This window comes from Caenorhabditis remanei, chromosome V (genome assembly GCF_010183535.1).
Source record: "Caenorhabditis remanei strain PX506 chromosome V, whole genome shotgun sequence".
In the NCBI taxonomy this organism is placed as follows: Eukaryota; Metazoa; Nematoda; class Chromadorea; order Rhabditida; family Rhabditidae; genus Caenorhabditis; species Caenorhabditis remanei.
In genome coordinates, this window is record NC_071332.1 from 13,769,543 (window position 1) to 13,784,031 (window position 14,489).

The following is a 14,489-nucleotide window of genomic DNA, read 5'->3' on the forward strand; positions in this document are numbered from 1 at the left end:
ACGAGAAAAGGTTTGATAACACGACATATTAGTAATTTTCAGCACGGAGAATGGAATAGAGTGAAGTTTGTGATTTAGCCGACTTAAACCTGAGTATGAGATAGATGAAATGAAAGATAACTAGAGAGTTTGAACAAACGAACTGATTGCAGGAAGTTACGAGATCGCCCGTTGCATTTATTGTTTGTGCCATCGGTTCACTAAGAAAATGTATTTCAGAAATGAAACATTTGGAGCACGGGTACGTTCTACAAGAGCAACCAGTATTGGTGTCTGTATTTTCGAAATTTGTCATACAATCGACAAGGTCCTAATTCATTTTGAAATTTGGAAGTTCGAATGATCAAATTCTTGTATTAGAATGAATTATAAGACACTGTTGCACAGCGAAATAATGTTTTATCAGTGATAAGCTTAAGATTAAGTATGATTAATAAGAATAGTTTGATAAGAAACATCTTCCTTTTCATCTTAGTTTCATGTGATAAAAATCAGGTATAATGTCATAAATAATGGCACAAATGATGTCAGTGGCTCCCATTAAGTCGCATCTTTTTATTAAAATTGTTTAAACAAAATAACAAATGACGATTGGTCTCAATGTACAGTATTCTCCTATTTAAAAAGCTTTCTTAAGAAAAATCATGAAATATTGGTAATTATTTCACAATTCATATATTTGTAAAACGCATTTCATTTGTTCATTCTTACTCTAAATACGTTGACCTACTTTTTTTCAAGAACTTTAAACAGTTTTTCACAAAAAAACCTAACAATTTTCAGATGAAGTGGTCGATCATCTTTCTTGTTGCCGCCGGACTTCTCAGTTGTGCCCATGCTTCTCAGGACTGTTTGGTTGGAAATCTTCTAGTTCTTGAAAATTTAATTGTTTCCAAATCAGTTGAATCTGTGAGTTGGTCTGACCAGAAGCTTGTGTGAACATTTACTTTCCAGAAGTTGTGTCATGGTTTATGCAGAAAACAAACCCTACCATCTTCTGTGGGTCACTTGGTTTCATTGACATGTGAAAATAATATTATGGATGAACGAGTTCAGTCATGTTCCAGCAGTGAGCTTGAAGTTTCATGTTTTTGTAACGGAGACAAGTGTAATAAAGTAGAGTTGGAGGAAAATATTCCCATTGGGATAATGAGAAGTGTTTCAAAGTGAGTTGTTTTGTTTTATAACTGAGATTTCAAATGTATCTGTTTTAGAATAATCGAAACGGCAAATCAACTGATGTGCTACTCTGGACTCCATTCAGTATCTCCGTCGAATACTATTAGTATTGGAGCTCAAATTGCATGTGACGGACAATGTGCGTCGTTCTCTGGATTTGTCAATGGAAATATCACTACTAGCTACAAATGTGTTCCCAATTCGATTTGTGACTCATTTGGTCTCCACAACAGTTGCCAACACAATGGCACATTCACTGTGTGTTGCTGTAACAACGCAAACAACTGTAACATAGCTTCCACCGGCATTATACTGCCACCACCACAGAAAACCACAGATTTTCCAATTGCCTGTCATAGTGGAGTATATGTCAATGGAATTGCTATAACACCAGTCACTTTGGAAGTTTGTCAAGGACAGTGTTCATCCACTTCTTTGAACAGCTCTGCCGATGGAGTTGTTGCAAGTGCAACATATTACGGATGTGATGCAACTCCTGTGTGCCAGCAACTGAATATGAACAACTTGTGTTCCACTGTCTCTCCGGGAGTCCAAGGATGTTGTTGCAATACGGATGTTTGTTTGGATCCTGCTTTGAACAAAACAGCTCCCGCAGTAGTTCGTACATGTTTCACAGGAGTTTATGAACAAGGTCGAGGTATTGGATCTGAAATGATCTGCGAAGGATCATGCTTCTCAATGTCCTCGTTAATCAACGACGATCCCGTAACAATTCTTGGATGCATCGAAACTAAATTTTGTCGTCAACTGGAACTTTACAACGAATGCAACACCGTGGCAGCGGATCGTGATATCACTTCCTGCTGTTGCGACAATTACAATAATTGCAACATTGATTTCGCTGGTCTCCAAGGAAAAATTAACGTCATTCTGCCTGCCTCTAACCTTCGTGATTATCCAATTTCGTGTTACAATGGTCTTTTCATCAACAATGCACCAGCATCTGTCATCGGCTGGCAGTCTTGTACAGGAGTATGTTCCTCATTCAGTTTCACTACAAACCTCAATGGAAAATCGAATAATGCGACAATGTATTCATGTACTACTCCTAGTACATGTTACCAGCTTGAAATGAATAATAATTGCACCAATATTGAGTCAGGCGTTTCCGGATGTTGCTGCTCTTCAGATGCTTGTCTCGACCCAACTGTAGTCCCGCCACGAACTCCAGAGTCGCCGCTGAAATGCTATGTGGGCTTTGTAAGCAGCTACGAGTCCATCAGTTTGGGATCCGAAGTGTATTGTAACGGGCAATGTGCTTCTCTCGAAGGAATTGTCGGCGGTTATAATGTGACATCATACCATTGCGTCGATGACTCATTATGTAAAAGTATGCAGATAAAAGACTCATGTCGTAGACTGTATGAAGACAGAGCTATTACATTCTGTTGTTGTAACAATGTTGACAATTGTAACGTGCAGAACACAGATATCATCCCACCACCACTGACACCTTCCGATGATTCTATTGTTTGTTATTCCGGTCTTTATGTGGACGGGAGCCCTCTTTCAACGAGTTCAGACACTAAAGAAGTATGTCAAGGACGATGCACATCTATCCAGTATACCAGCGCCATCCAAGGCCAAATCCACATTGCAAAACTATACAGCTGTAGTCCAAAAACTATTTGCGAGGAACTAGACATAAAAAATGGATGCTACGCCTTGACACCGGGAGTTGTAGAGTGTTGCTGTGACTCTGATCTATGCATGGACCCAACAAAGAACAGAACTATTCCATATACCCCACAAAAATGTTTCTCTGGTATCTATGCTCAAGAAAAATCCAATGGATCGGAAGTGTTATGTGATGGATCATGCGCCTCCATATCTACAACAGTCAACAATGATCCAGTGACACTCTTTGAATGTGTCCATCCTAAGTATTGTCATCAATTAGAACTGGATAACTCGTGTGAAACCTTATTTGGTGATAAGAAAACATGCTGCTGTGACAACTACGACAACTGCAATGTTGATCTCGCTGGCTTGACTGGAAAAATCGACACGAGCCAACCGATTGCAAACCTTTCCAACATTCCAATCAGCTGTTACTCTGGACTTTTTGTCAATGGTCAGCCAATGTCAACTTTAGGATGGCAGTTATGTTTTGGAGAATGTGCATCTGTTACTTTCACTACAACAAATTTTGATGCTCCGATGAATACAACGTCTTACTTCTGTGATCAAACAAACTGCAACCGATTAGGATTAAGCAATACGTGTTTTTCAATTCAACAAGGTCTCACTGGATGCTGCTGTTCTGATAATGCTTGCCTTGGTCCGAATGTCACACCGACTCCCCGTCTGACAACCATTTCAACATCCACTGTATCTCTCGTCACTTCATCTTCTTCTCCTACTTTTTCTCCAATTTCTTCTTCTACCCTTCCATTTGCCTCGACTTCTACACTAACAACACAACCACCTACTCCTGCTCATCCTCTCAATTGTTTTGTCGGAATCCAGTCAACTTATGATGCATTAAGTCTTGGGTCTCAAATTGCATGTGACGGTCAATGTGCTTCGTTCAATGGAGTCGTCGGAGGTTACAATGTCACCACTTATCACTGTCTCTCGATCCAGGTATGTGATTCTCTGAAAATCACAAACAACTGTGCAAATCTGGTGGGCTATGGAAAGCTTATTGGCTGCTGCTGTAACAGCTCTGACAATTGTAACGTCAAAGATCCCAATTTCAAACCAAAGCCACCAGTAATTCCTGCTGTACCAGTTTCTTGCTACCAGGGACTTGTCCTCGATGGTCAAAAGAATTATCTAACTATTCAAGAATGCAATGGTTATTGTGCTTCACTCACCGTCACTACCTCGGGACAAAAACAGAATCATATTTCAACATTATATACGTGTGACTCTACATCTATCTGTCAGTATCTTAACCTCACAAATGGCTGTTACACTCTTTAATCAGGACTTTCTGGATGTTGTTGTAATACCGATGGCTGTTTGAACCCGTATACTGATTCCTGGCCGGGACCTGTGAATTGCTACGTGGGAGTTTATGCTTCTGACAACAAAACCAATTACGGAGCCACTGTACCATGTGATGGTTACTGTGGATCTATGGAGATAACTATCGAAAACACTTTTTACAAGTCTTATCATTGTGTGCCAAGGTCTGTTTGCAAATCGCTCAATTTGGTTAACAAGAAAAACCCAATATCTACGGATAAAAACGTCACTGGTTATTGCTGTACCGCTGGATCGAACTGTCACGTCACGGAGCCAGCTGTAAACACAACAAACTTGATATCACCGGTAAGTCGTTTTTTTAATACTGAAACAATAAAAACATTCATCAAATTTTTTTCAGGAAATTGCACACCCCAACTTAATTGCATGTCGCTCTTCAATATATCTGAATGAAGTTGCGATCACGCAAGATAGTTACAGCCTTTGTCATGGACAGTGTGCTACAGTGTCCTACACATCTCTTTTCAATTCATCCAAGAGTATTTTGACTCTCTACACCTGTGATACAACATTTGTCTGCGATTCTTTCGGTAAGAAGAAAACACTTCAAAAAGAAAAAACGATGTTTAAAATTACAGGTTTATCTAACTCTTGCTCCGAGAAAACTTCGGGTTTTTCTGGATGTTGTTGCACTACCAATAACTGTGTCGGACCACACGTGTCACCAACTCCGCCCAGTGGATCGTCGTTTGGAATTTCTATTTTCATTGTTGTAATTGTGAATGTCTTGTTTTTCACTATTAATAACAGTTTCTAAATATGTTGTCTGTTAAAGTTTATACTGAAAAGAATATATTTCTGCCTCAATTTGTTGTATTTGATAAACTCCTGCTGGGTTTCAGAATGAATCTTTTTAAAAATTTAACAACTTGAATATTGTTTTTTTTACAAATTTAATTAGTAAGTTTGTAAACTCTGTATTCTACTTTCTTCTACCATAACAATTTCAGCTATCACGACTTCCTGCCATATTCTGATTATTAGTTTGACATTTTTTCCATTTTTCTGCGCCCCACGGGGCGAAAATTTGTCAACGGGAAATGTACAGAAAAAATCACCGTGCAGGGTCAAATTTTGTCCATATAAATTCAAATTATTTTCCCGCAAAACCGGAAGCTCAGTGAAGCGCGTTTGCACACGACTTGGCAGATTGCCAATTTAGTCGCCACTCAGCATAATGCGGGACCTGATAACGTGGACACAGTAAGACGAACGATAGGGAGTCAAATTTTTCGAATGAAGCTGTACTTTTCTTCCATTTTTCTCGGTATTTTCGAGAAAACTTCGCACAAAAAATATCGAATTCATTAAAAAAGAGAAAAAATACAAATTTTTAATACACAAAAAAAATTTTTGGATACATTTTTTGAATTTCGCGTTAATTTTACGCTAATTTTTTTTGGAGCGCAGTTGCTTCATATGGACATTCTATGACACGTGCATGAAGTATTCTTTGATAACCTTCATTTCAAACACATTCACATTCACCAACAAAAAAAGTTGGATATAAACAGATGTTTTAGTTTTGTCACTATCAGTTACGTACAAAAATCGAAAAAATAAGAAAAAAAAGAAATTATCGTTTCAAAACAGATGCGAGTAGTTTTTGTGTGGGAAATGATGAAATTTATAAAAATGAATAAAATAGGATAGAGAGATAGAAAAGGGGCATTCTGTGAAATTGAAAATGCTTGAGGTAATCAGGATTTTGTGAATTTCGCACTCTTTTTTATTGACTGTACATCACAAATGCTAATCCCAGCCATCTCGTTTAAAAAAACGGGAGACGCCTTTTGCAGCGGAGCGCGTTTGCGTTTTCAGCTTTTCACATGCATTTTTTTATTTTCTCATCGTTCTAACAATAAATTATGTTTTTTAAAGCAACTTGTTTTGCTTTTTTGTTGAAATAATGATTATATGAAATAAATATAACTATTTTTTATTTTTCCGCTTTTAATTTGAGAACATTCATTGATTTACGCGCCAGAAATTCAAAGTTTTACAGAAAGAGGTATGTTTCATTGGAATAACAAGAATGGTGACTACTCCAATGATTTAAAAAATTAAAAGGTAAATTTCGCTTCACAAATTAACGACTTTCGTTGCTTTTGTTTCAAATTATATCGAAAATCATAGTTTTTGCGATTTTCAATTCAAAACTTTTTCGGCCATTTCAGCTAATATTTCATTTTCTAAATAATATAACAGTTTCAGAGAATCCTCCAGTACTTTATGTGCAATTTCTGTATGAAAATGTTTTTTGCCGAAAAAATTCCACTCATCTTTCTGAGAATCTGTTTTTTTTTTCAAAAATCACCATTCTAAACTTATTCACTCTTGTTCAAACAGACGCAGCTTTCTTGATGGCGAGTATAAACTTCACACATCAAGAACAGAAGCCTCATGGTGTTTAATCGTTGAAAATTTGTGGAGCGGTCAGCTTCCTACCCTCGGCAATTCATCCACATGACTCTGCAAGGCCGAGATATGCGAACTTCATTGTTCTGGAGCATGGAAACGAGTAAATTGAATCTATGAGATTTGACACTTTGAGAGTGAAGAATATCAACCTGAAGAAGATATTTGAAGACGTTCACTTATATCTCAATGAAAACAACGCTCTTTACTAATGCTATAAGAATATGGCAGAAATGGAAAAAGAGATGCTCATTGAAATTGGATTGGATGGAAACGAATCAAGCAATGACAATCTTCGGTTCAAGTTGATATCTCCACACGAGTTGGATCGACAAGACGTTTTAGCTGCTCATCACAAAGTGTATGGAAGAGAGAAACAGATTGGGAAAGATTTCCTTTCTGTGGCATTCAGTCTGAATCCAGAAGATTCAACCATTCTGCCCAGAGGACTGACGATTTATCCAAAAAACCCATCAAACCGGAATCCTCAAGAATCAATTTCCATCTTTTCGAATCTCTTCTGCGATGCGCTCAGCTATCCTTTATTGTTCCCAGATGGAAAAGGCTTATGCGCTTCACAAATATCGAAAATGGACAGTTAAAACACCGAAGCCATCGTATGAAGAACGAATCAGGGATGATATCAAAGAAATGAGAAGGAATGGGGAAGATCCAGCTGACTACTACATATTGGAGCCAGGGTTTGAGGAAATGCCTGAAAATCTAGAGCCAGACCGAAAATCTAAAAGTGGAGACGTTTCAATAGAACAATCTCCAGAATTTGTGCATCAAAGAGATGAAATTTCAGAAGAGGAAGACTTGGAAGAAGAAGAGGAACATCCTACAAAGTGATTTGATTTTTTATGCATTTCGAATAGTTCTTTTTTTCAGCCTCAACAACGTGCAAATTCTTCTGTACAGAATTCTGGAAGACGAGCAAGATGCACCTATTGATTCATGCATCGGTCAGCAAACTAATGTTATCATGAAATGTATCCGATGGTGGATAGGACAAACGCCGCAGTTGATATTCCATTCGTATCGGGCAACCCATTCGGTTCAGAAGACATCGGAGAGTTATGAGAAGAAGAACCGCCGTACAATCGATGGAACTGATAAATACGATGACTTCGATCCAGATAGTTTCCAAAATATAGATATCGATCAAGAAGAAGACTTGGCGGCTTCAGAAATTGATACGGTAGAGATGTTCTATGAAGATGAACATGACGCAGAACCATCTGCATTGGGACGTAAAAATGACGGTGTCAAAGTCCAAAACGTTGGTCAACGAGAGTTTCAAGTATAGCCGAATGTGGCAACTTTCTATTCCAACACCGGGATGAGATTCCCTGTCGATTTCAAGGAGCATCCAGAATTCTCGGTCAACTTTTTGTCATCGATTATGCATGTCGAATGATCGAAGAAAGAATGGGAGCAATTGTTATGAATCGAGCAGAATTCAAGAGTTTCTCAAAAAGACGCTGAGTGTTCCAGTTCCTTCAGAAATTGATTGCTGTGAAGTTGAAAGGATTGAAGAAGTTCGGTCTATTGGTCACGATTCCATCAAGTGTACCTGGAACGGCAAAGTACCAAAGGGAATTGGTCATGTCTGCTGTCACTCTCGCGAACAATCTTGAGACAGACTTATTTCTCACATTCACCGGCAACCCAAAATGACCAGAGATTCAGAGAGAATGCAAGAGATTGGGAGTGACATGGGCTGAGGGCATTCCAACTCCGGTAAACACCGTTTTCCGCGCGAAATTCGAGACATTGTTAAAAGATGTAATCGGATTGAAAAAGAAGAATTCCAGCAGAAAAGGTAAACATTGCAATTTGAAAGGAATGTTTGGCAAATTGCTTTGGTGGTATATTCGGTCGAGTTCCAACAAAGAGGAATGCATCATGTCCATATGTTGTTGTCGCTGAAAGAACACATCACAAACGCTGCTCAAGTTGACAAGATGATTTCGGCTGAAGTTCCAGAGCTTCCACTTTCTTCAGATCCTGATTATGAAGAGGTATGTTGCTTTTTAACTTTCTTAAACTCATTATATAATTATTTTCAGAAACTTTGCTACTACGAGCTGGTGAAATCTCTCATGGTACATTTTCCTTGCAGAGACGATCCAACAGCATACTGCAAAGATGGTGCGAAATCACATTGGAACAAATGCACTAAAGGATTTACAAATAAATTTTCTGACTCTTCAGTGCTCACCGACAATCAGTACCCGGATTACAAGAGAACGAAATCTAATCAGTTCACTATGTATTGGAACGGAAAGGCATTTAATTATGAGGGTACAACAATTCTAGGGTACAACAGGGTACAACATTTTTAGGGTACAACTTTTTCAATTTTAGGGCACAACTTTCTCAATTCTAGGGTACAAAAATTCTAGGGTACATTAATTCTAGGGCGCAACTTTTCTAGGGTACAACTTCTCTGTAATTCTAGGGTACAACTTGAATTAATTTAAGGGTACAACAAATATAATTCGAGGGTTCAACTTTTTCTGCTAGAAGTTTAACAGTTCGCAACCAAAAATATGATAAAACGCATAGGACAGTAAGCGAGAGAAATGCGGTTATGAATGTAAACTGAACAGAGAGGTTTTGACAAATTAAAAACGCAACGTCACTAAAATGGTGGTGAATTGCTCGAATTCTACATTCTAAAAATTCAGCATTCAACATCTGGGCGAAACAGTAATTCTTGTCATTAACAGTTTTTTTTCCCGGCAAACACTCTTTGACTCCTATGTCTCTTTGATTTAACTTTCCTAATAGTGTCTATTTGAATACACCTTCTTCTATATAGTTGGAAGATCTCTGAACATCCTATATTGACTAGAGCCTCAGAGAGTTAGTTAAACAGTTTGCATGTGAATGGATAGTCAATTTTGCCAATGAAAAACAATTAGTTATAATCACAACCACTTTTAACATTCCTCTTTTTGGACTAGAACAGAGTTTCATGTGATCCCGATTTCCGACTTCAGGATAAACAATGTTCATTTCCATGCAACTCGGGTATGGATCTAGTCGAAAAAGTGTTCTAATTAGAAAGTTGGAGATTCTACAGTTCAAACGTTGAATAGATCTCTTATTTTCCAATATCTCAAGCAACTTAGATTGTTTGAATTTAGTGGATTGCCATGAGTTGTTAATCAAAACTTTAGTAGGTTGCTCACACAAATATTCCTAGAACAGGGAAAACGGTGATGGTAGATTAATATTTCAATTTAATAGAAATTAATGTTGTAGCTCCTACTCAAGATATTCAGTTAACGATCCAAAATGATTCTAGAACTCCACAAAAACTGCTTACTGATTTCTGGAGTCATAAATATTAGAGCTATTCAAATTATGTAGTGATTGAGAAAGGTGAAGTGAAAGAGTGTTTGCCCGGGAAACAAACTGTTAATGGCAAGAAATACGATACCGCTCAGATGTTGTTTCATAATGTAGAATTCGAGCAATTCACCACCATTTTAGTGACGTTGCGTTTTTAATTTGTCAAAACCTCTCTGTTCAGTTTACATTCCTAACCGCATTTCTCTCGCTTACTGTCCTATGCGTTTTATCATATTTTTGGTTGCGAACTGTTAAACTTCTAGCAGAAAAAGTTGAACCCTCGAATTATATTTGTTGTACCCTCAAATTAATTCGAGTTGTACCCTAGAATTATAGAGAAGTTGTACCCTAGAAAAGTTGCGCCCTAGAATTAATGTACCCTAGAATTTTTGTACCCTAGAATTGAGAAAGTTGTGCCCTAAAATTGAAAAAGTTGTACCCTAAAAATGTTGTACCCTGTTGTACCCTAGAATTGTTGTACCCTCAAAATTAAATGCCGAACGGAAAAAAAAAAAGGCAGGCAGCGATTGTTTTACAATTTATTAGTGTATCTTTGATTGGGTCAAAAATGAAATACACTATCAATTTTGCATGAAACAAATTTATTCATTTTATAAAGCTGTAACTGTACGAATTCGTAATTGAGAGTTTGTTGTACTTTGATTGTTTCCGGAACAACAGAAACAACAAACATTCTTTAAAGTCATATGTTTCCTCAACGACAAATAGTTTCTTTTGTTGCAAAAAAGATAAGAAATTTGAATAATCAAAGGGGTTGAGAATATGTCAAAAAGTAGCAGATATGAGAACAGCTGCAACATTTTCTATCAATAAAACTGAATAACTTCAGTCTTACCAAAATTTTAGAAAGTGAGGTAACAACATGAACGAAGTAGATTAGCAGGTGTAGCTGAAACAAAAAATATCGGAAGCCATGCAGCGACTTACACTTTTGAAGAAAACAGTGGATATAGTTTGATTTAGAATGTATCTATGAGGCTTGTTTGTCACAGACGATGATAATTTTGCAAGTCTATGTACACTAACGGATATTGGAATATAAAGAGAGGCAGAAACTAGTAGAATAATGTTGATCATGAGGTAGTATATCTGAATTGTTTTGTTGGAGATGTTAAGCCTCTATAAAACTTACCAGGTACATGTTATACCCAATTTCTGCAACCGATTCATCACCCTGGTTCTTATAAGTACTCAAATACTTATAAACTCCTCCACTTATGCTGTATGTACTATAAAGAAGTATATATAAACTATAAATAACCCATTTCATGAACTTTTCTTTCAGACTGATGCGAGTTTCCAGTTTTTTGAAAAAATAAAGGAGGAATCTCTGTAGACCCAATAAAGCGATGATACAATGATGCACGTGAACAAGTATGACAATTGTGACAGCGAAGAAGATGAGTGTGTAGTTAAAAATGGACTGTCGGTTGAACAAAGTGTAATATCTAGAAAAACTCAATTTTTGAAAACGTGGGAACCAAGTTATGAGAATAGAAACAAGAAAAGAAGAAACTTACAGAAAATTAGTTATAAACATCACAAAAACAACGTAAAATGCTTGATTTGCTTGGTAGAAATGATTCATGATAGGATATATCGGAGCCTGAAATAACAATGAAAGTTTTGAGGTCAGATGTACGAAGCTCTCACTGATTCATCATGTTTCCGATTCTCTCAATACACAATCAAAAATAATGGAAATACAATAATTAAGATGACGACAAAGCCGAAAATAAGTATAACCATCGTGAAGTTGAAAACAGTAACTACCCATTTTTCTGTAGTTGGAGAGAAGTATTGTTTGGTGTGGTTCATGAGACGTTATGTTTTTTTAAAATTATTTTATTTTGAGAGATTCAGCTGAATCTCTGCAAAACTCAAATGTGCAGTTTTAATCTGTGAGCATTTTTAAAGAAACAAAAAACATATAAATGCCAGGTGAACGTTATAAGTGTAAGTAGACACTACTTAAACTATATTTATTTTTTCAATGTGTGTATTTTTCCAAAATAAAAAGTTACGGAAAGGCAGTTGTAATTCCATTGAATCCGTGAAGAGTTGGATCAACTCTCGGAGTTCTTGAAAATATGCAGCACCATGTTTTGAGAGAAAAAGCAGTTTTGAAAGTTTGTAAATTTTGTTTGTTGCAGAAAAAGTATGAGACTTGAATAATCAAAGGAGTTGTAATTATATAACACATCAAGAAGTAAGCCAAGAACTGAAATCGTGACTTTGGACACACTGGGGATCGAGTTAAAGAACTATAAGCATGCTAATCCATCTCCAATCTCCCTCGAAAAAACGTTCGTTCCAAGAAATAAGAAAAAGAAAAAGTTGCATTTGTGCTACGAATACAGGAAATTGGAACACGGCTAAATTGAACTGATACATATTTTTGTCTATCACGTACCCTTGCGGACGTAAATAAAATAAAATTAAAATTAATAAAATAAAATGAAAACGTTCAATTACGATTCCCTTTTTTCTCACCGATGAAAGAGGGCGTGCAGCTACATAGTTACTCAGGAAAGAAATGAAATGCATCTGAAAATGTTGTCTTACGAGAATAAAAAGCTAAATGTTGAACAAAATCAACTTACAATTTTGAAAGCTATAATCAACTTTGTTTGGTACAAAATATATTTATCCGGCTTTTTTTTGATTACCGAAATTAAAAATGAGTGTTTCCGAACATGAAACACAATTAGAACATATAAAGATGAAGATAGAAAGAGAATCGTGATGATGATCCCGTAATATACCTGAATATTTGCTTTCGAAGCATTTCAAAAACTCATCTCACCACTGCAATTATTACACTTGAATCGGAAATCTTCTCATAGTTTTCGGAATCTTGTAAGACAAGATATTCATATACTGCGGTGAATAGAAGACAACAAGAATAAAACACTCCATAAATTCCGAATAAAACAATATTCATTGACTTTTCCGGAATATTGACGTATCTATCCACGCTGGGAAAAAAGTAAAGAAGAAATCTCTGTAGGGCCAACAAGGAAGTGATTAAATGATGAATATGCACATAGATAACAATGATGAATATCATCCAAATACATATTGCCTCATAAATTTCTTTTTCGGTCAAATTATACGGCAACCTGTGTGATTGGATAAGTTTCTAATTCTTTAATCTTAATACTTACATAAACTTTGTTTTTGAAGGTTTGGAGATTCTACGAAGAAGAAAAGAGGAAACTAAAAGGAAGAATAAAACATAATAGAAACAGGTTACTTTGTAGAAATGATTAATCAAAGGAAACACAGCCGTCTATAAAATGGTTATTCAAAAATCATTCATTGAATACTTACCTTTCGTTCTCGTTCTCGATTGGATTTATAAACAAAAACAAAAAGAGGGAAGACCAGAATCAGAAGAACTAGAAAAAATAAAAACAAGAAAAAAAACAAAATTGCAGAAAAGAAGACAATGATTTTATTCACTAAACTAGGCTCATTTCCAATATATTTATTCAAGTTATCCATTTTGCGAATGTGAGAAAGAATGACTTATACTCGAATCTCAGGGAGTAATAGGCGGAATTATCAGAATCAAATGGCACTTATTCATCTGCTTCTCCTAGAAAATTAAATTGGTCTCAGGTGTTTTATGCAGCCGGGTGCGAAGAGCAAATTCCATTAGACTTGGACTCATGATCAAACTGAATTACCATTAAATGAACTGTTCAAAAATACCAAAAGCATTAGCTCGCTGATTAGAAATCACAATATCTTACATTACACAAAAGTGATGGCAAATTTAGGTTAACACACAGCAACGCGCAAACAAAAAAAAAATTAGCCGTAGGGCACGTTCGCATTGCTTACAGTAATACTCAACAGAAAAGTCAAATTTTTACCGAGTCGGGCGCATAAAATCTTGAATATCTCGATTTCCCGAAATTTGCTCTCAGAATGCATATCCATTTCGTGTAGAGGAAGACTTTTTGTATGATTTCGTCAATTTTCACACTCTAATATTGTGTATTCGTGGTGCCGACTCGAGATTTATGCAAAATCAGTATTTCAACGGCGCCTAAAAAACCGAGTTTTTCGGTGTTATTTCAGCTGGATTTTCAATTTTCGAAGTCGGAATACTGTTTCTGAACAGAAACAAATCAGAAAATGAGAAAAACATAGTGTAAAATCTCTGATTTTGTGAATTTCTCAAATTTTCGAAAATTCACAAAATCTGATTTTTGTTGATCGCCGACTCTCAAGAGACATTGTTTTTCCATTTTTATGACTTTCTGATGCTGTAAATGTCGAAAAATCTCAAAACTATGCTGATTTATCTAATCACTATGCGAGAGAGTAGGCGAATTAGAGATACGCAGATAGTGGGAGGAATTTTGAAAGCTGTGCGCGTTTCGCGTTTTTTGTGAGCTCGTTCCTCGTGCAGGGTACTGTGTAACATTTCACTTAAAATTTTAATTTGTTGTCGCGTCACATGATTGCACATTGAGGATCAT

General features: G+C 36.5%; 2 protein-coding genes across 2 annotated transcripts; both read left to right on the forward strand.

Moving 5' to 3' along the window:
• Nucleotides 1-783: 783 nt before the first annotated feature.
• GCK72_019764 (uncharacterized protein) lies at nucleotides 784-4,951 on the forward strand (the record flags this gene model as incomplete). Its single annotated transcript, XM_053733211.1, has 6 exons — nucleotides 784-909; nucleotides 955-1,166; nucleotides 1,215-4,000; nucleotides 4,133-4,479; nucleotides 4,535-4,724; nucleotides 4,773-4,951. 6 exons carry the CDS (start codon nucleotides 784-786, stop codon nucleotides 4,949-4,951), a joined length of 3,840 nt encoding a protein of 1,279 aa, XP_053582124.1.
• Nucleotides 4,952-6,836: 1,885 nt separating this feature from the next.
• Nucleotides 6,837-7,921, forward strand: GCK72_019765 (uncharacterized protein; the record flags this gene model as incomplete). Its single annotated transcript, XM_053733212.1, has 3 exons — nucleotides 6,837-6,971; nucleotides 7,168-7,460; nucleotides 7,504-7,921. The coding sequence occupies 3 exons, from the start codon at nucleotides 6,837-6,839 to the stop codon at nucleotides 7,919-7,921; spliced, it is 846 nt and encodes a 281-aa protein (XP_053582125.1).
• Between the last annotated feature and the right edge of the window lie 6,568 nt (nucleotides 7,922-14,489).